Here is a 19,649-nt window from a genome sequence, read left to right as displayed (position 1 = left end):
TACTTCTACAAGTGTTTGCTTTGCTTTTTTTTTTTTTTTTCCTCTTCAGATTTGTCTTGTGACAGCCTTTCCCACGTCAGATCCTTTAGTTTTGTAAAAACCCAAAATTAGGAAGGGTCCCTTTAGTGGCAAAGAGCCGTGTGACATGGCAGCCAGGTAAAATGGTAAAAATAGAGAGCGTAGGATGTCATCATGTGTGCTGGTGGTGTGAAGCAACCCACACACACATTTCTCTCTTTCCAGGCCACCTGGATCCTGCGTGTTCTTTTGTGCAACAGGTTTTGGCTTCAGCATTTGAAAGCAAACACTGTGTGTGGGATGGACCGGCCAGGGCTGCTTTGGGGTGGCCGATAAGGAAGGAGGGAGCAGGCTGTCCCCAGGGCAGTGCCCTTGTGAGGAGAACCAACAGCATGACCTCCCATTTCCAGTAAGTCTGGCTCCTTTGTCCCCAGCCCTAAGGAAACCAAACAGCTCTCCAGCAGGGACGCCTGGAGCAGGGTGTGCAGGCCCACAGCCAGGGGACAACTGGAGATCTCTAAAGAGGAGACCCACAGCCTCTGTGTTCCCGTGCCAGTGCTCAGCACCGATGTGCTGTCTGATGGTCAGAGAGACCTCCTGGGTTCTTTGTGCCCACTGCCTCTTGCTGGGCCAGGCAGGGAGAACAGCACCTCCAATTCTTTGCTGTTATCTCAATCTCAACCCATGCTCTCTAAATTGCAGGGAAATCGGCGTATTTTGTAGTTAATGATTAAGACGTCCTCCTGGAAGCCGTGACTTTGCTTGGAGGCATTGGCTTGCTCACTGACGTGCTTAAAGCCATACGTCAAGGACACTGTGGGAAGGCACCTGTGGGCACCCACTTAATACAGGGTAACATTTCCCCTGCAAGCAGCCTGGATACTCAGGTGGAAGAGCTGAGCTGAGCAGCGGGGCCTGTAACCACACCAAGGCCTCAGTGTGCTGGGAGCAGGTGGTGGGGCCTGCGCTGCCCTGCCTGCGCCAGCTGCACTCCTTCCAGCTCTCGCCTTGTCTGTACAGCTTGATGCTCACACAAACGTGTTTTTCCAGCTGCTAGATCGCTGCCCTTGGAGATAAGGTGCACTGAAAGATTTGTAGGCTGCTTTTGAGCGGGAATCAGAGAAATTCAAGGTGCATGCGGCTTGCTGAGCTGCTGAGGGAGGAGTGCCCTCAGTGAGGTCTGGGTGCACGGCAGTGATGAGACGCCCCCCACCCTCCCTCCTTGCCACGTGTTCCCTGCCTTCAGGGCTGCCATGGTGAGGATGTGGTTGCTCTCTGGGGCTCATTTTTGACCCTGTCCCAGCTACTGCTCAGCACTGAGGTTGGGTTGTCCTCCCCTTGCATCCCCTTTCACTACACAGAATCATAGAATCACAGAGTGGCTTCGGTTGGAAGAAGCTTTGAAGATCATCCAGCTCCAACCCCATTGCTGTGGACTGGTTGCCCCCACCAGATCAGGCTGCCCAGAGCCCCATCCAGCTTCGCCTTGAGCACCTGCAGAGATGGGGTACCCACATCCCTTTATGGGCTAGGAAGTGTCTTGAGTATTAAGCAGACATCACCAAGATGGGCTGCTTAGAACACAGCTCTTGTCTTGGTGTTAAGTGCTTGAAAATGGGAATTGTGGGGTTACGATGCCAAAACCTTCATTTGTTTTCTATAATATTAAGGTAAATGTGGATGGATGGCAAATTCATCCCTATAGGAACACAACTGCACCAAGAGGACCCATTCCCAAGGCTCTCTGACAAGCCTGGGCTGAGCAAACCAATATCTTTACCCATTCAAAGAACAAATATAATGAATGCTGCTCTGGGCTGAATCATTTCTACCCGAAGTGGCCTCTCCCCAGAGCCTCCTTTTGCTCTGCACAACATTTCCTTCCTTTGCTTCCACCCTTTCCCCTCCCCAGTGCATCCTGCACTCACACCTTCATTTCAGCTGCAATCCTCCCAGTTGGGTTTGGGGGGCTGTGAGAGCCAAGCCCTGTTCTAACAACCAGCATCCCACTAACGAGTGCTCCCAAATCAGACTGCCAGCACCTGGGAGGAGTGATTGCACAGAAATAAATCTCCAATTCGCTTTAATAGCTCCAAATTGAAAGTTGCCAGAGGCTAATTATAGCAGCTCTGACAGTTTGAGGATTAAAATTATCTTAATAGTTTAACAGTATAAACACTGACTCATGGCACTGGCAGCCTGCTGAGCAGCACACTCACCTGCACCCCAGAGGTAGTTTTCTTGGCTGTGGGTTGGCCAGGGGATAGGGGAATCTGCACAAGAGGGATATGGCTTGGCTCTAGGGTGGCTTTTTTCAGGGATATTTGCCTGCCTATATTTATTTCTGTACCCATTAGTTTATATGCATTAGATATTTGTTTATAGGCCACCCTTTTCTCCCTCAAATTGGAAACACCTGGGTCATCTCAGCTGCTGGGCTGGCAGACTGTGTCCTCTTTTCCACTAGCCTCATTTCACTGCTTTCCACACCAAATAAGCTATTGTGACCTAAATTACAAGGTTTTTTTGGGGGGGGTTGTGCTCTATGCAAAAGCCATCCACGCATCCAACAGTTTTCTCCTAAGGTGACACATCTTGTGATTGAGTGGGGGCGGGAGTTCTGGGGAGCATAGCAAAGAAAAAGGCATTAAAAAGGAAAAGTGGAGCTCCAGCCCTCAGCAGGCAGGCAGGAAGGGGGCTGCTGAGTGAAGGAATGTGTGCTCTGAAAACCTGGGACAGGAGCCAGGAGGTGCGGCAGGAGTATAGGGAATGGCAAAAGGGACTCCTCATATCAGACCAGGACAGAGAGATGGGTGACATTTTAAGCTGTGAAATGTCTTCTTGCCTTTACATTTATTTATTTGCACGTATACAATGAATGTGCCCCAGAAAATCGCCAAGGCCAAAAAACATCAAAATTCAGAAGGGTAAGACAGAGATGCAAGCATACCCAGGTCTACAAGCATGTCGGTCCCAGAATCCATGTCTGGTTTGAACTGATGCAAATCACTTCACTTTTTGGTGCCTCCTTATTTCATGAATAGGAGCAGGGACTCCTTCTTCCACCTCTTTTTCCTCTTTCCTACTTAGTGCCTGCCCTGCAATGCCCACTGCCCTATTTCCTGCCACAGGGACCAGTTCCCTCCAGCCCCGGGCACTTCTCAGATCCTACTGCTCTACTGAATGTGACATGGGACCACCATGAGCAGCAGAAGCAGTGGAAGGAAGCTAAAGGAGAAGTTACCTGAATCTTACCAATACGTCAAGCTCTGACTCATCTTTTAGATATATTCGCTGTGATTGCTGCTCATTTGTGCAAGAAAACTCAGCCAGACCACCACAAGGAGCTACAGAAGTCCTCCCCTCTAAATGAGGAGAGGATGCCACTGGGCTACAGGCTGCTGGATGGACTTGGCCATGAGGTCCCAGTGGTCAGCTGCCTTGCTTGCCGTGTTCCTACCCACAGTGGCCTGCCCAATGAGGTGCCTGGGCTCAGGGCCCACTTCATAAAGGGAGACGAGCACAGAGCTGTCCCACGCTGCAGCTTGGGGCATGGGGAACAGAAAGGTCTCATTGAAAATGATGAGTGAAGTGTGTGCCTGCGGCCTGGACTTCTGGTGCTTCTGCCTGTGGCGTCTGCAGGAAACATCTATTCTTGCGTATATGCCTGCGACAAGGGGAGAGAAAAAGGTAAAGAAGTTGTATTCTGATAGCTGGTAGGACTAAGGGGACCCTCACCATCCCACCATGGTGGAGCCCCATTGCCCAAGGACTTCCTATGAGAAGACTCTGCAGCTGTGAAACATCAAACATGGCGTTATAGAAACTAAAAGTGGCTCTACTTCAGCTTTCTCAGGGCAAGGAGCTGTTTACAACTTATCTATGATGCAGAGCATCTCTAAGGCTGCTCTCAGGTGTCTATGGCCTCAAAGGGCAGTCTCCTCCATGGAGATGGAAGGCTGATAGCAGAGCTCTGGTTACAGCCCCAGGGAGTGTGGCATCACCTCTGCACTGCACCCATCCAGGTTGCCCTCCAGAGGAAAAGCAAATTGGCTTTGCACTGAGGGCAGCAGCCCTGTGATGAGGTCTGGTGTTTGGGTCTCTGCAGAGCAGAGGAATGGGATTCATGGGTGACAGCTGGAGGTTTTGTTAGTGTGATGGCCCAATGACATTCAGCAGTGCTTTTCTGCCAAGACTGGAGTGTGAGGGCCATGAGAAAGACCTTCCCCCCCCCAGCACCCCATAACCATTTGTGTGGGTGAGCCCAAGGCAGCAACAGGTAGAGAGGAGCAGCCAGCCCAGACAACAGGGGCACAAAATCCTTACTCTTTTCTGCAGCACTGCAAGGGGGGTAGGTTTTTGCCTTGAGGAGCCCAACCTCCATCCTTTGGGATATGGGCAGGCACCTCAGAGACAGCAGCACCTCTCCCACGACGTCCTGCAGAGGACAGGGGGCATGCAATCAGCAGGTGGCTGGGCAGCCCTCCCAGCTACTACCCACACCACACAGACCCCAGGGTACAAGGCAGGAGTTGTTACTTAAGTGAAGGGATGGCTGTCACAGTGCGCAGTCCCTCAAGCCACTGTAAGGGAGCACAGGATAAAGTCATGCATTACCTTTGTGGCCTTCTGCAGTTCTGCACAAAAAAACAAGTTCTGGGAAGCCTTTAGCTGGCTCAGGGCAACCCTGACTTCCCCTAGTGTGGCATTCCTGGAGTATTTGTCAAAATGTTGGACCTATGGGAGAGAGGCAAAAAGCACATCCATGGGGCAAGGTGCAGGACAGGGCTGTGCCTCGAGAGCATCCCTATGGACCGTACATCCCCCAAAGGCAGCTGCCTGCTCTCAAGGCCTGCTCCCATTGCATCTCTTGGCTTTTGGGATTTGAGCAACAGGGAAAGGTTAGGTTAGGGGCTAGGAAAAGATTCTTCACCAAAGGGTGGTAGGCCTGGAGCAGGCTCCTCAGGGCAGCAGGCATGGCACCAAGCTGCCGGAGTTCGAGAGGCATTGGGAAAATGCTCTCAGACATAGGGTTTGGGTTCTGATTGGTCCTGTGTGAAGCCAGGACTTGGACTCAATGGTTCCTGTGGGTCCCTTTCAACTTGGGATATTCTATGAGCTTGGTTCTTCTCCTGTTGCCAGCATCTCAGCAGTTCATGGCCATTCAAGAGGACCTGGTGAGTGAGCCCAGAACTACCCACCTGCCTTGTGTTCCCCCAAAGGGGCAAGAGATGGGAACACTTCAAGAGTGGTGAGGGCAGTGTTCTATGTCTACGAGCAAAGCTAGGACCCCATCCCACCTCCATCTTCAGGGTGCTCCTCTCCATCTCAGCATCCTGCAGGGAGCAGACAAAGAGCTCCCCAAAGGTCGTCCCATTGCAGTTCTTCACCGCCCGGCTCTGCCACTCCTGGACCACACACTGGAGCCCAGGGATGTGGGATGGGACCCGCCGCAGCAGTCGGAGCCAGACTGCCACCTCAGTGTGCCTGCGGCTGGGCAGGCCCCGCACCTCCAGGCCGCTCACCAGCAACTCGCATTGCTCCTTGTGGTACAGGAGGGAGAACTTCAGACTGCCCTGGGAGATGGGCAGGGGGCTCGGGTCACTGCTTGGGTCTTCAGTGATGCTGCAGGAGAGGCAGGGATGGGGTGCCTCCGGTCCTGCTCCCAGTTCCGCCATCTATGGAAAAGAGTGAGAGGAAAGGAGACAGAGTCTTTTAAAACATGGCAAGCTGAATTGTCCTCCTTTTCCTACAGTGGCAGGAAGGAGTGTTGGCAGTGGTTGGCAAGCTGGCCCATGGCATAGGGGTTGGAACTAGATGATCCTTGAGGTCCCCTTCAACCTAAGCCATTCTGTGATCCTGTAGAGCCCTTGCTGGGGCAGGACAGCTGCTCTTTCAGCCTTCTTCCCCTCTTGCTTCACTGTTCTCTCAGCAGCTGCAGCCCTCCAGCAGCCGGTTCGAGCTCAGCAGCTGCTGGTGGTATTTTGGGGCCGTTGTTGAGTCCACTGCCTGCCTTATGGCTTCCTGCACTGCTCTGGGGAGGGCAGCAGGAACTCGAGGAATTTGCGTTATGGGAAACCACATCCCTCCAGTAACAGACATGGGGTGGAATTAGGGGGGAAGGGAAAGGAGAGAAACTTGCCATTGCTCCTGCCCTCAGATTGAACAGATGCTGTATAAAGGAGGAGTAAGTAGAAGTGAAACTTGAGATCGAGTTAGTCATCAGCTTTCCCAAAAATTGCACTGCAGGTTTTTCACTTCCCCCAGCACTGGACTTCATATGGCTCTCAGCCTTGCCCAGCACTGATGTACATGCCTCCATATCCACGTCACTCTGCTGGCTGCTGTCAAGCAGAAGAGGCGGCATCTTCTTCCCCCACAGGCCATTCTGTGCCCTCATCTTCACCCCGTCTTCACTGCCGTATTTCTTCTCTGACGGAATAAAGAAAAGCAGTAGGCAATACCCAGCTGGCACAGTGTAGCCACCAGGAAGGGGACAGCCTTGCGATAGGACCTGCTAAGGGCCCACGTTCCCCTCACAGGCAGCACCAGGACAGGGGGGGCTGCCCCAGGTTCACACCACCTTCCCAGGAGGAGCCACTCCCCTAGCTGCCCCAGGGTACCTCGACAAGCTGCTTGCCATGGAGTGCCTGTGACAGTCACATAAGTGCTTGGAAGCAGGAAAACCACTGCCCAATACTTACTTTTCCCAGTCCTGCTGTGTTTCTGAAGCTGGCATATCTGGTAAGCCAGGATGGTCAAGGCCCCCAGGAGCAAGAGGATGGCTAATGCCAGGATCCCATATTTCCAGGTGCTGGAAAAGGGAAGCTGTAAGTTGTGCAACCTGAATGTGATGGAGCTGTTCTGCATCTTATCTTCTTCCTCTGGAAGAAAGAAGGAGGCAAAGGGTCAGCATCAGCATTGCCTCTCCACACTGTGAGGCCTGAGCAGAGCATAGGACAAGGCCTGTATTCAGTCATACACGCTGCAGCTCAGGCCCACACACACAGAACTGGTCACTTTGCTGGGTGTGCAGTATTATTTATGCAGGCTTGTGCTCACCAGATCAGCATCATTTCATCGTAGTTCTGCTACTACCACATAGATGGGCATCTGCTGGATTCCATTCCTTTGTCCAAAGCTACTCACAAAGCAGCCTATAGACTTCCAATGGGAAAGGCTATGAGAAACAGGGCACACCTGTGATTTCTCTACTAGTTTTTTCTCAGCCTGCTGCCTTGCCACCACATACCTCTACTGCCTCCTACAGCCACTGTCCTTCTTGCTTACTACCTTCTGACAATTCCTGATAGAAGATACTCAGGGAAAGCATAGGACTAAGCACAAACACCCAGCAAAACTTCACCCCCTTAATATTCCCCCCACAGTATGCAGCTGAGGGATGCTGATAATGATAATCAACAGGTTTCTTTAATTTCCATTATTTTTTCCAGTTGCCTTTATAAGCAGCAGTGGTTTCTACTCTCACTGTATGATCTTCTGTTAAAGAGTATCTCAGCTTTGCCTAATGTTACTTATTCCCCCAAAGAACCTCCCAGTTTTGAGAAGAGACAGAAGCTGTTTTTTACTTTTAAGAAGATGAGAGAGGTCTATCAGGCTACAGCTTCATGCAGCCTTTCATCACTACTTAGCCTGATTAATCAAAGCAAAGACTGAAAGGAGGGATCCTACCAGAATCTTGGAGCAAGTGTCCCTTAAGAGTGTTAGCTCCTACCCAAGGAGCAGGTGGGTATATTTCAGGAGGAACAGGGCTGAGTGTTTCATCCCCCTCGACACCTTTATACCCATTTGCTCTGTCAGAGAATAGGCCTTGGTGTTTTATTCTTTCTCTGATTGCTTGAGATGAGATTAAAACATGACTTTTTGCAGAGAGCAAATGCTTTTCCCACTTCTAGCAAATAAAAGTAGCCAGGAGCCAGAGCCCAGCTTTAGACCAGTGCCATTTTAATGTATTACTACTGCTTAATACAAAAATCAGTTGAGTGAAAATCCCTCAGTGTGCACGAGTTCCTCACATCAGAACAGATTGCTGTTAACACCACGTATTTTCTTCTCTGTATTTTCATTATTGCCTGTATTATCTGTGTTTTCATTGCAGGACCCTGCACAGAGCAATGTGCTGGAGCAGAAGCAACAGCAAAGAACAGGAGGTGGCCGGCAGGAACATCCTTGTGTGAATGAGAGCCAAACCTAAGCCTAAATAAACAGTTCCCTGAAAATGTGAGACTAAGAGAAACATTATAAATCTGCAAAGGAAACTTAACTCTCTACTAACCTACAGTAAGAAGCTACAGGCTGGCTTAGGTGCAGATCTGAGCATCAAGAGGCATTTGTTGAAAGCAGAGCCTTCAGGAAGATCATATTATGAAGATAACCTTTAGCAGACATTGTTGCTCTAAACCTGGCTGCCAGTCACCTGACTGGTTTTCACTCTTAGCAGTCTGCACCTGAATGAGGAGAATGATGGGCAAGCAGCCATTTAAATAGAGGCAAAACCAAAGCTGAATGTCTCCGTCACCAGCATGCTTCACCCTCCTGGAGCCTGCCTGAACACCACTTCCTCTCACAAGGCCAGATGTCACAGCAAGGCTGGCTATGGCAGACAGCCCCGCTGCTCAGTCCGGCTGTCACCCATTCCTTGATGTGTGAATGACAGCCTGCAGTGGGTCAGGCGCTTCCCTCGTGCCTTGTGTCTGCATCAGTGTGGGTAAGAGGAAACACCTCACTTTCTGCTCCTTCCTGAGCCCCCTAACAGAGGCAGCCCCCAGCAGAAATAGCCTGGCAGGCACAGGGGACGTTGCTGCCTTTTCCCCAGTGCCATCAGGATCCCATTCCCAGCTCCTCCCAGAGGCCTAGCTCCCAAATCCTACCTTCAGAAACAGCTTCAGAGCAGGATCCTGGGAGCTCTCCGAGCTTGCTGCCAGCACACGGCACAGGGTTGCTTTGTTGCACCAGGGAAACAAATTCCCAGGAGCCAATATTGACGAAGCCAGAGCAGAACAGGGTGTACGTGTGGAACAATGTGCTGGCTGGGCTGGTGCCTGGGTAACTTCATCATAGCCACAGAGAGCTGGCAGTTTGGGTGCCCGCCTGGGAAACGTGGCTGCGAGGATCGTGGAAGCCTTTGCACACATCCCTGGAGCTGTCTGTGTGGTCTCAGCTGTGGCAGAGCCCTCCCTGTGAAGCCATGAGACTAAAGATACATCTAACGGGTGGTTTTAGCACAGTGTGACACCTGGAAGGTGGGAATGGTGCTTTCCTTTAGGATCAAGAAGACAATGCTGAGCTCCATGGCTGATACAGGGCTGAGCACTGAGGAGGAGATGAGGAAGGAGGTGGGACCTTTTGGGGCTCGGTACCCCAATTCCTCTATGTGCTGCTTGGTTTGCTGTCCCTGCACAGCAGGGATGAGTTGAGGCCTCAAGCCTGTTGGCAGGAGCTCCAGCAGCAATCAGCAATCCCTTCTGGGCCATTGCAGTGCAGCTGAGGAGTGCCTCTGTGCCTGGAGCTGAAGAGCTTCAGTCATTTGCAGCACACAGCTAGCTGAGCACCTCAAGGCAGTGTGGCACAGACAGGAGAACTTCTCATGGAAAAAGGTAAGTGGGGGTGGGGAAAGCTGGCTCTGGAATGTCCTGTCCCAATGCTTGTAAGGTCAAAGTTTCCATTCTCTTCAGCCATGTGGCTATGGATTCCTGTGTACTGTTATTTTACCCTCCAGCTTGGAAGGGGTTATGGTGCATGCAACCTCCTCTGCCAGGAGGTTGGCTCCACACAGCCTAAGAACTGCACATTTCTATGTCCATGCTGGCCAGGAAAGGGTTAGGGGAGGCACTTCTATTATTTCATGTCAATGTGTCTTTTTGCTATTATTAAAAGGGATAAAAAGAGATAAAGTGCTGGGGAGGCTGCAGAGTGAGGTATACAGGGTTATTTGCCCAGCATTGGAAAAGATGACAAAAATAATGATTTTTCTGAGGCAAAGGAAGATTTCAGGCAAAAAGTTACTCCCATTGGACCACCTCAGCAGAGGGCCAGTGGGTTTCAGAGGAGTGTGACATACCTGGGAGGGTCACACCCTGCTGATGACTGCTCCTGGCAGTGTTGTTGGAGCACCATGACCTCCCTGCTCCAGATCACATGCTTTTGAGATTGCAGAGGCTCTCTCTGCTACTGCCATCTAGAATGCAGAAGAATGTGCTCTGGAGTCAGGTTCTCTGCTACCCGATCTATTTGGTCTCAGGTGCTGTGGCTTTTTAAGCCTAGTGGCTTATTTGCTTGGAGAGCTGAGTTGTCCCTGATGGGGCAGGGTTAGTGGTTTTCTGTGCAGTGTTTGGAAAGCAGTGCTGAGGCTGTGCACTACGGAAGGATGGTGTAGGGAAGCTTGTTTATACTGCCAGGCTGGGCTATGCTGGCTTTGCAGTAGCCTTCAGATGTCTGCTATGAACTGAGAGTTAGACCTGGACTTCTTAATCTTTGTAAGAGAAGAGTGGTGGGGAACAAACCTACCCTGCCATTCATGCCTGCCTGAAGGCACAAGTAAACATCTGGGACACATTTGGGGTTTGTGATGACTGCTACAGGAACTCTGCTCATGTAAATGCTTCCTTTGTAAGAACCACTGTCAGCTTCTTCCAGATCAACGTTTTGCTAAGCCCAAAAAAAGCCAGTTACAAGGTGAACATGTAGGCGTAGGCATCACATGACAAAGCCTGCAGGACGCCTTCAAATCATACACCTAGGTGGGATTTGCAAGTGACCAAAACACCAAGCAACAGCTTTAGGGAGGGAGGTGTCAGGAAACAGGATTTAATTTCACATGCTTCTTTCACAGGGTTAGCACAGTGCAACACCCAGCTTCTCACCTGCATTTTTTTTTTTAAGCTACTTTTTCTTTCATTGCAGTGTTCTGGGTGTGTGTCAGCTTTGTTTTCCCTTGCAACAAGGTTTATTAAAATTCTGACTGGGCAAACAGCCTCAGAACTAAGGGCTTGAAGGCTTGCAGCCTTCCTAAGGGTTGACATGTCTCCTCCAATGTGCTTCAGGCCAGGAACATAACCAAAAGCAAACAGTAAGCAAGGTATTAGTAATAGAGCAGTTCAGAAGAGATGGGGGTTGGTCATGAGGGAGAAATATACAGATTCAAGCAATGGATTATATCTTATTTTTATAAGTAGGAGAATGAATCATTTAATTATTTGCAAACAGATTTTAATAAAAACTCCTGTAGAACCACTCTTGCCAGAGCAAACAAATCAAACCATTAAATCTTCCCCCACACTAATAGAAACACACAGCATCTTTTGTTGGTAGGAAAAAATCACTCTTCAAGGGATGCTAATTCTGACTGTAAGCAGCTGAAGAGCCACTCCTTTCTCTCTCCTCCAGCAGCCTGGTCGCTGCTGCTTTTCTAAGAGCTCCTCTAGGGAAAGGCAGCGATGAGCTCGGTTTTAAACTAAAAAGCACACTTGGTTTTTGGAAAGCTCTCCCCAGAGACCTGGCAAAGGTACCCCCCTGCAACAATACAGGAGGTAGTTCTCCCCTTGCCTTTGGAAAGGAGCTCCCTTTAAAGCCTGACTAATACGTTGTGAGGGATTATAGGATTAAAGAGCTCCTAAAGGGTACAGCCCAGCTTCTAGCAGATGCCCGCTTTATTTCAAGGATAGCGATGCTGCAGTGTAAATGTACAAAACGCTTTCACGGGCCTCAGTGTTGGCAGATCCAGCGACACACAAGGTTTATCAGCTACCCGGACCCCCGCTCTGGGAATCCACAAGGCTTTTTTTGGTAAAAGCACAATCTATATTAAATTAATTTAGCTTTATGTAAGAAAAGTTCAGATTAAGAAGAGGATGTTGTTTTGACTTTGCTCTGCAGGCAGCCGTCACTCATGAAATGATCTTCACATCAGGCCTGGCTTCTTCCAGGGCTTTTAGTTCATCATCCACTTCAGGACCCCAGAAAATGTCGTACAGACTGAACCGAAACAAAAAAAGCAAGTTGGGTTAGTGGACATTAAGGTCAGAGAGGGCAGAAAGACACAGATGGCTGTCATGAGAAGACTAATTAACAGAAGGGGCCCCAGCTAGATTGCAGAGTTCAGTCCAAGTGCCAATAAGGCACCTGCATTGTTCCCTCCCCAGCATCACCATCTCCTCCTTCCTGGGCCTAATGGATCAAAGCAGGTTCAGCTACTACACCCATGATATCTGGAAGGGACGGGGCATGTTTTGCAGCACGTAGATGGTGTTCCACCCTCCAGGATCACCCATTTGCCCATAGGAACACAAGCACTGCTCACATCAGCTGCTGCATCTTGCAGCTGGGGTTCCTCACGGCTTCACAGAGCTTCATCACACCTTCATCCTCCAGTGTGTTGTAGCTCAGGTCCAGCTCTGTAAGGTTCTGCTTGGTGACCATGACATTAGCAAGCGTGGCACAGCAGGCTGCGGTGATATCACAGTTGCCCAGCCTGTGGGGAAAAGACAGAGAGGCCAGTGCAGTGAGTGCTGGTTCCAGAGGCACCCTATCAACCCCAGCTTGGGCTATGCTGGTACAGCCCAGAGATTTGCACAGGTCAGCATCTCAGAAACATCAGCAGAGGCTGCTCCATGGTGTCCCCATGACACCTACTGATGCACCACTGCGTTGCATGTGCAAGACACTGTGACTGTCAGGATACATGGAAGCAACCCTGGCTTCCATTTACTTGTGAGGTGGGATAGGTCTAGTTAAACATCAGTATGTGGTATGAATTGTTTCCCGTGAGCAAAAATACTCCATTGTTATCCCTCTCAGCATACTGTGCTTGGAAGGGAGTAATGCCAGTAATGGAAGAGATGATCCCTTAGGGTGCACCTTACCATAGAGAGTGGACGTTGCAGTTGGGGTGCAGCAGCCCCTCACACAGGATCTCCACCCCGGCATTGCCCAGCTTGTTCTCACCGATGTGGAGGACTTGCAGGTGTTTGTTCACGCTTAGAACAGAGCTGACTGCCTTGCAGCAAGCAGCTGTGAGCCCGCACTCTCTAACCCTGCAAAGTAAAAATGATGTGAGAACTCTGCGGATTGGGAGAGCATCAAGCACTGGTTGCTTCTTCATGTTTGCTTCGGAGGACAGTGGGAAGAGAAGAACAGAAGCCTTCCCACAATTACTGAACTCTTCTCAATCCCTGCCTGCCTAACCCTTTCTAAGCAGCACTTCTCCCACAGACAACGTGCGGGATCTTTATCTCAGAAAACTAAAGGGGTGCTTGCCTGCAGACATCTGTGCTGCTCACAGTCACTCTCAGCCCCACAGGTGCTCCTGGGGCACCTCACCAATTCCCACACCTCTGGGGCAGGACAGGAACCCACCGACAGCAGGAGCTGGTCCAGCAACGTAGGAGAGCTAAAGTGCTGCTTGCTAAAGTTCTAATGGAAGTACAATGTTCATCTCCAGGCCATGCAGTACCAGACCATCCCAACCCATAATGGAGTGCTGTCAGCAGAGAGGATGCTGAAAACGCTTTTTGACATTCAAGCATTCTCTGGTCAGATTTAGACCATCATGTGGACAGCACAGGTTTCAGTCCTCCTGACTTTTATCCAGTCCTTCAAAGAGGAAGCAGCAATTATACATTTCACTAACTGCCAAAGACAGAACCTGCATTGTGCTACAGCTTTTCATGGAAAGCATTTTCTTGCCAGCTTTCTCAGGACATATACTTGAAGCTGCAGTACTTGAGACACAAGCTTTCTAATTTTGGCTCCTCAGTGACAGCTTGCATTTCAGTGGAGAAGCTGAGATAGCTCATCACAATGCTCATTTCGCTATTATTTGAGGCCTTTCAAACTTATGACACAACTTCTTAGTTGCCATTTGTGGCAGAATAAAATATATTAGGTGGATGCTTTCCAAGTAATGCTTGGTCTCCTATTGCTTATAACAAGATCACAGAATTGCAGGAGTTGGGGAGGGACTTCTGAAGATCATCTAATCCAACCCCTTGCTAAACCAGGTTGACTACAGGGCAGATCTTCAAAGAAGTGTAGAAACACTACTAGTAGACTAGAAACATCTAGTCCACAAGTCTATATCTTTTAGGTAAAAGATGTCTGAAGAACTGTCCCAACTGTGGCTTTATGTTAGCAGCTCACCATAGCTCCTGGAGATGAGCTCTGGGATCCTTGAGCGCCTGACACAGCATTTCCATTCCAGAGTCCCTCAGGTTGTTGTCTATCAGACTGACCTCTAGGAGGGTCTCTTTCGTACTGAAGACTCTGGAGAGATCTTTACAGCTAGCGCTTGTGAGGTCACAGTCCCATAACCTGCAGGGAAGAACAAAATATTATTTTGCCCCAGTAATTATTTAGATTAGAAAACAGAGTTCTATGTTAGCATTGTGAACTTCTGGTTACAGCATTTCATTTTCTTCTGTCCTTCACAAAACTCATCCATTCATACAGTCTTTCTCCTTACTCCCCATCCTTTGCACCAAAAGCTCTGCCTGAACCAGAAGATAAATTTGAACATTCATAGAGTTCCCACCCAGCTCAGAGCAGCCATGAACTGGCAGCACAGACACCCTTGTTTCACTAGGGGGTGTAACTGGGAAGCTTTCCGCTTAGAAGCAAACGAGCAACACAATGCAGACAGCTCACAGGCCGCCAGAGGGATTCAGGCACACCCTGTCTACACTTACCATAGCTTCTGGATCTTGCAGTTGGGATGTAACAGTCCTTGGCACAGGAGGGCCAGCCCGGCATCCCCAATCTTGTTATCCCCCACAGCCAGATCCAGCAGAGAGGGCTTGTTGCTGAGAACCGCGCTGATATCCCGACAGCTGTCGCTGGTTATCCCACAGTTCTCCAGGCTGCAGAAACAAACACACATTGAGCTGCTGCTCCAGACTGGCTGCAATCCGCCACCTCCAGTTTGGACAGGAAAAGGGCTGTGGAATGGCTCCCTGCTGCAAACTGGATGCTGTGACTGCTCCTCCATGCTCAGACACCAGCAAGTAGTTACAAGTTAAACTTGCAGTTATGAGTTTAACCTGGCATAGGGGCTCACACTCTACCATATGATGTAGGAGTGAACTCAGAATCATGTGATAGTTAAAAACAAACAAACGCAGAACCTGAAAACCCTGGACATGCACTTTCGATTTCAACAGTTACAGAAATCTGAGCCAGCAAAATGCTGGCCTGAACTTCAGGCATTCTTGACAACAGTTTCTCCTTTTCAGGCACGGCAGGAACAGCAGCAGGACTATCTGCAGTCAGAGATGACCAGCTCCTCCTTACTGTAGTAACTCTAAGTCGCAGCTTGCCTCCACCAGCCCCCGGCACAGCTGCTTCACAGCTGTATCTCCCAGCGTGTTGTTACTCAGGCTGAGCTCCTTCAGGGTGGGCTTGGCTTGCAGGGCAGCATTGAGAGCTTCTACGATATCAGCAGTCAGTTCACAATACTCCAGCCTGCAAGGAGAGAAGAAATCCAGGCAAAACCAAGTATTGAGTGTCTTGCTACCCCCTCAACATTGGCAAAGTGTACACTGACCAGGGCAGAAAACGTGCTGGTGGGGTCTACTTGGAGACCAGGCAGTGCATGAAATGAGAAAGAACCCTGGGATGTCAGAGACATCTTGCATTACTAGCCATCACTGCCAAGAGGGCTAAAATGCCTATGGGAACAGGCACCCAGCTATGAAGAATCCTGAAGACCCAGTCCCATAAATTAATGTGGCCACATTCAAACAAAACAAAAAGAAATCCACAGCTGGCCACAGAACTGTGCTTGTCTCAAGGGCAAGCAAGACAAAGCTGAACTGCTGGATGACCAAAATGCCCAGTGGCTACTTACTGCAGCTTCTGCAGCTTACAGTTGGGGTTCATCAGCCCTTGGCACAGCACCTTCACCCCAGCAGTTCCCAGTTTGTTATCGCCCACATGCAGCTCTGTCAGTGATGGCTGTGCACTGAGGACGGAGCAGAGAGTCTCACAGCTGGCACTGGTCAGGTTGCAGTTCTGCAGCCTAAAGGAGAGGTAGTGGAGGTGAGAGAAATGCATCCCCACAACTACAGAGGATCTTCTGGGAGAGATGTGCCTGCTGAGGTTTGCCGCTGGCCCTCTAGATAGCAGTCCATCCAGGTAAGTATCACTATTTTAAGTATCCAGAGTAACTAAAAATAAAAATCTCATTCAACTTGGCTTAAAACCCTGGACATGCCATTTAGAAGTTTTACTGTATCCTACAAGAAGGATCTGTGAAGCTGATCCTTCAGCTCTCAGGCTGGGAGAAGTTATGCAGCAACTAAGTTGTTATTGCTATAGGCTGTTTGAAGTTATGAGACATCATGCTCTTGTCATGGAGGAGTGTCACGCATAGCAGTGCTAACTTTGAATCGGGTTTGGTTGGTTCCCAGCAACAGCCTTTTGCTTGGTTCCTAGAGACAGAAGCAAAAAAATGGCTGTTTTCAAAGCATGTGATCTAGATAATGGCTGAGTTGCACCATCATGGCTCTAGTACTAAACCACACACCAGGTTGCCTTGTGACTTCATCTACAGCACTCTGCAAATATATTAGAGCAAGACAATCAGTGGGGACTTACCACAACTTCTGCAAACTACAGCTCGGTGTCAACAAGCCTTTAGTCAGGTACTCAATGCCTGCATCCCCCAGCTCGTTGTTGTTCAGCTTCAGCTCTTTGAGGGATGGATTCGTATGGATGACTGAGGAGAGATCCTTGCAGTTACTGCTGGAGAGATTGCAATCATCCAGCCTGAAAGAGAAGCAAACACAGAGCACATTAGTCCTCAGAGTCATGCTGCTCTCCTTGGCTGAAGAGCTCCCTATGAAAGCAAAGCAGCTGACTTATGCGTCCTAGGAACGGCATGGAGCTGTGTCAGGGGAGCGTCCAGTGGGTGTTAGGAAACGGTTCTTCACCAGAGGGTGGTCAGGCACTGAAGGGACTGGATGGCAGCTTCCCAAAACACAGGCTGTGCTATGCAAATGCAAGACTTATGCTCCTTTGGCAGGGCTGGAAGATGATGCACTCTCATCAGAACTTTACCAGCAACAAACTACCAGCATCTGAAGCCACATCTAGCTAGCACCCGGCTTGCAGGCTGTCAGACAGGTTCTGCACCAACACCAGCAATCTGGTGTCCTGTGGATGAGTCACGGCCTCTCTCAAGCACAACTCTCAGCATGCAGCAGTGTGCAGCACAGCAGGGGCATCTCCCAATGGAATTGTGTTCAACACTGTTGAACAGCCCCCAACACAGCTACTCCCATTCACTATGCCTTGAGCATCCTATCCTCTGCTCAGGACACAGCCATTCCCCTGCTTTCTACTTATTACCCAAGGCAGCCCTCAGGAAGCCCATGAAGTTTGCCTGCAAAAAATACTCTTCTGAAAAACAACAGGAAGTCACCCTCAACCTGCCTGACCTCTTCCAATCCACAGCTGGCTGGATGTGGCCTATCCTCTCCAGCCCAAGCAGGAAGATGCCAGCTCACAGAAGGTGAATTCCCAGCCAGCAGAGTGGGAAGCATGCAGAACAGATCTGAAGTCTCACCCCATCACCCAGTTTACACTATGAAGCACAGTTCCCCTCCAGGGGCTTGCTCAGCATGCAGGGTGGGCACTTCTGATGGCTGAATGAAGAATCAAAAAATGGTGGCATGTGGCTTGTGCATAACAATTAATGAACAGTCACTTGGCAGCATGTGAACTGCAGCCCAGAGAGCATGCAACTTAATGAGCACAAAGGAGAGACGCCTTCCCCCACAGGAGGGATCTCACTGCCAAGAAAGACAGAATTACCAAAGCAATGGTCAAACGTGTAGGTAACCAACTGAGATATTGCCTGGCTGCGTGTGCACAACACACTACAACGGCAGCATTCATTCATACTGATGGTTGCTTATCTCTAGACCAAAAAAAAAACCAAAAACCCTTGCAAGACAGCTCTTATCTTTTCAATCAACAGGTTGTGCAAAAATATGTAGAACCGTCCCTGCTCCCATGCAACTGTTAAGTCACAAGTGAACAATACCACAGCCCAATTTCACTAGTGAAACACACTGCATTACTACCTGATGCTGCTGCAGGACTTCATGGTGGGCAGAAGCTCAGCCCACCTCGATGGGTTCATCTCCTCACACTGGATGTCAAGGTCCATTTTGAAAGTTGAGAAAAGATCTGAAAAGTTTAAATCCAGCTGTTATTTTTGCTATTGAACTAGAAGCAAGTGCAGAAACCATCTTCAAACCCACACAGTGCAGCTCTTTTCACCAGCACAGAATGAATGCCTGTCCCCAAAAGGTGGAACACAGAGGTGAGGGAGAACTGTTCCTCCACCACTTGGTTCCCAAGCCTTGACAGGTCACTCCAATTGGGCCAGTCAAAGTGCAAAGAGCAGGGCAAGCAGGGATCTCCTTTGCTCCACAAGTCAGATGGCACTTTGAACAAGCACAGCCACAGCAAACACACAGGAGAGCACAGTGAGGCTGAGAGCTGAGCTCTGCACTGAGCCTACAGTGGGCAGTGCTAAAGCCAGAGGTGACAAAAAGAAGTTTTGGCAACTCAGCCACGCTAACATGACTCAGTCATGATTAGTCATGATGCAGTCAGATTCCAGGGAACTCATTTTTAAGAAAACTGACCTCTTGAGTTACCACGTTGGAATGAGGCAGCTGAAAAAAAAGAAAAAGGAAAACCCCCCGTGCTGCTGAGTGCTGTTCATTGCTGCTCTTCCTCATTCCCATCACCTCCGGTGCCACAAACACGGGGCACGGTGCTGCCTGGCACCCCAACAGCTGCTGGGCTGTATGGGGAATGCAGGGATGCTCCGCACCCCAAATCTGTGCCAGGAGCGGCTCTGCCTGAACGCATGGAGGAAACGGCAAGCTCCGGGACGGCAGAACGGCGTGCAACTGGGTGTGCAAGATAGGAACTGCTGTGCAACTTGGGCAAGCTGTGTTCTTTCGAAGGGTGGAAGCCCCGTCTGAAAGCAGGACTCGGTCAGGCAGTGTCGGGGGGAGCGCAGCCGAGCCCCACGTATATACAGGCAGGGTAACGCGGTGCCAGCGGTCGGGCCGAGCCAAACCGGTGGAAAGAAGCGAGCAAACAGCACAAAGTGTTGCAAAACCCAGCGAACGCCTCCATCCCGCTCGCTGCATTCTTCTCCTTTTCTCCCCCTGCGATCACAAAGGGCTCCCGCTGAGCGGGCACCGCTCGGAGCATCCCCGGGCCCCGCTCTCCACCGCCCCCTCCCAACCCCCGGCATCCTCCCTCCCTTCCCGCATCACGGTTAACGCTTAAGGCCGACAGTTGCCGAGACCCCCGGAGTGCGGGAAGCAGCGCCGTGCCCGGTGTCGAGCTCTCCCCAGAAAACCTCCCCCCCGCCACCCGGTCCCGCCGCTTCCCGGAGCGCTCCCGCGGCCCTCGGCTCTCTCCCCGCTCCCGCTCGCGGCCCCGTCGCCGTACCTTCGCCCGTACCTCCGCGGCCTGGCCCTACCCACGCCCGCCGAGCCGCCGCCGCCGCCGCCGCCCGCCCGCAGCGCCCGCCCGTCCCGTTCCGTTCCGCTCCGCTCCTCCCTGCAGGGTGGCTCCGCGCCGCCGGACGG

The 19,649-nt window shown here is 50.5% G+C and overlaps 2 protein-coding genes across 9 annotated transcripts; both read right to left on the bottom strand.

The window, feature by feature from the left end:
- Positions 1-2,535: 2,535 nt before the first annotated feature.
- LOC125695489 (synaptotagmin-5-like) lies at positions 2,536-7,384 on the bottom strand. Of its 7 annotated transcripts, none has more exons than XM_048949966.1 (8): positions 7,271-7,384; positions 7,081-7,198; positions 6,723-6,902; positions 6,161-6,450; positions 5,319-5,696; positions 4,636-4,755; positions 4,345-4,456; positions 2,536-3,685 (listed from the first exon to the last, which is right to left on the bottom strand). In XM_048949966.1, the coding sequence occupies exons 3-8, from the start codon at positions 6,886-6,888 to the stop codon at positions 3,384-3,386; spliced, it is 1,368 nt and encodes a 455-aa protein (XP_048805923.1). In that variant the 5' UTR covers positions 6,889-6,902; positions 7,081-7,198; positions 7,271-7,384; the 3' UTR covers positions 2,536-3,383. The 7 variants fall into 7 exon arrangements, with proteins under 7 accessions (XP_048805923.1, XP_048805924.1, XP_048805925.1 ...); XM_048949967.1 differs by having other exon boundaries at positions 7,081-7,182; XM_048949968.1 differs by having other exon boundaries at positions 7,081-7,175.
- Positions 7,385-11,251: 3,867 nt separating this feature from the next.
- On the bottom strand, positions 11,252-19,630 carry RNH1 (ribonuclease/angiogenin inhibitor 1). 2 transcript variants are annotated; one of them, XM_048949963.1, is made up of 10 exons: positions 19,510-19,630; positions 18,117-18,222; positions 16,627-16,797; positions 15,878-16,048; positions 15,322-15,492; positions 14,721-14,891; positions 14,176-14,346; positions 12,900-13,070; positions 12,338-12,508; positions 11,252-12,012 (listed from the first exon to the last, which is right to left on the bottom strand). In XM_048949963.1, the coding sequence occupies exons 2-10, from the start codon at positions 18,200-18,202 to the stop codon at positions 11,925-11,927; spliced, it is 1,371 nt and encodes a 456-aa protein (XP_048805920.1). In that variant the 5' UTR covers positions 18,203-18,222; positions 19,510-19,630; the 3' UTR covers positions 11,252-11,924. The 2 variants fall into 2 exon arrangements, with proteins under 2 accessions (XP_048805920.1, XP_048805921.1); XM_048949964.1 differs by having other exon boundaries at positions 19,522-19,604.
- Positions 19,631-19,649: the final 19 nt, after the last annotated feature.

This window comes from Lagopus muta, chromosome 6 (genome assembly GCF_023343835.1).
Source record: "Lagopus muta isolate bLagMut1 chromosome 6, bLagMut1 primary, whole genome shotgun sequence".
NCBI lineage: Eukaryota > Metazoa > Chordata > Aves > Galliformes > Phasianidae > Lagopus > Lagopus muta.
Note: the sequence above shows the minus strand (reverse complement) of the source record. Positions and strands in the feature narration are given on the sequence as shown.

Bases quoted from the DNA above. Each gene is read 5' to 3' on its own strand.
- LOC125695489 (XM_048949966.1), bottom strand. From the start codon at position 6,888: ATGCAGAACAGCTCCATCACATTCAGGTTGCACAACTTACAGCTTCCC. The intron at 6,451-6,722 runs GTAAGTATTGGG...TTATTCCGTCAG, and splicing joins ACACAGCAGGACTGGGAAAA to AGAAGAAATACGGCAGTGAA. The intron at 5,697-6,160 runs GCAAGTTTCTCT...TCTTTTCCATAG, and splicing joins ATCTGAGGGCAGGAGCAATG to ATGGCGGAACTGGGAGCAGG.
- RNH1 (XM_048949963.1), bottom strand. From the start codon at position 18,202: ATGGACCTTGACATCCAGTGTGAGGAGATGAACCCATCGAGGTGGGCT. The intron at 16,049-16,626 runs GTAAGTCCCCAC...CCTCTCCTTTAG, and splicing joins TGTAGTTTGCAGAAGTTGTG to GCTGCAGAACTGCAACCTGA. The intron at 13,071-14,175 runs GTGAGCTGCTAA...TTTACTTTGCAG, and splicing joins GCTCATCTCCAGGAGCTATG to GGTTAGAGAGTGCGGGCTCA.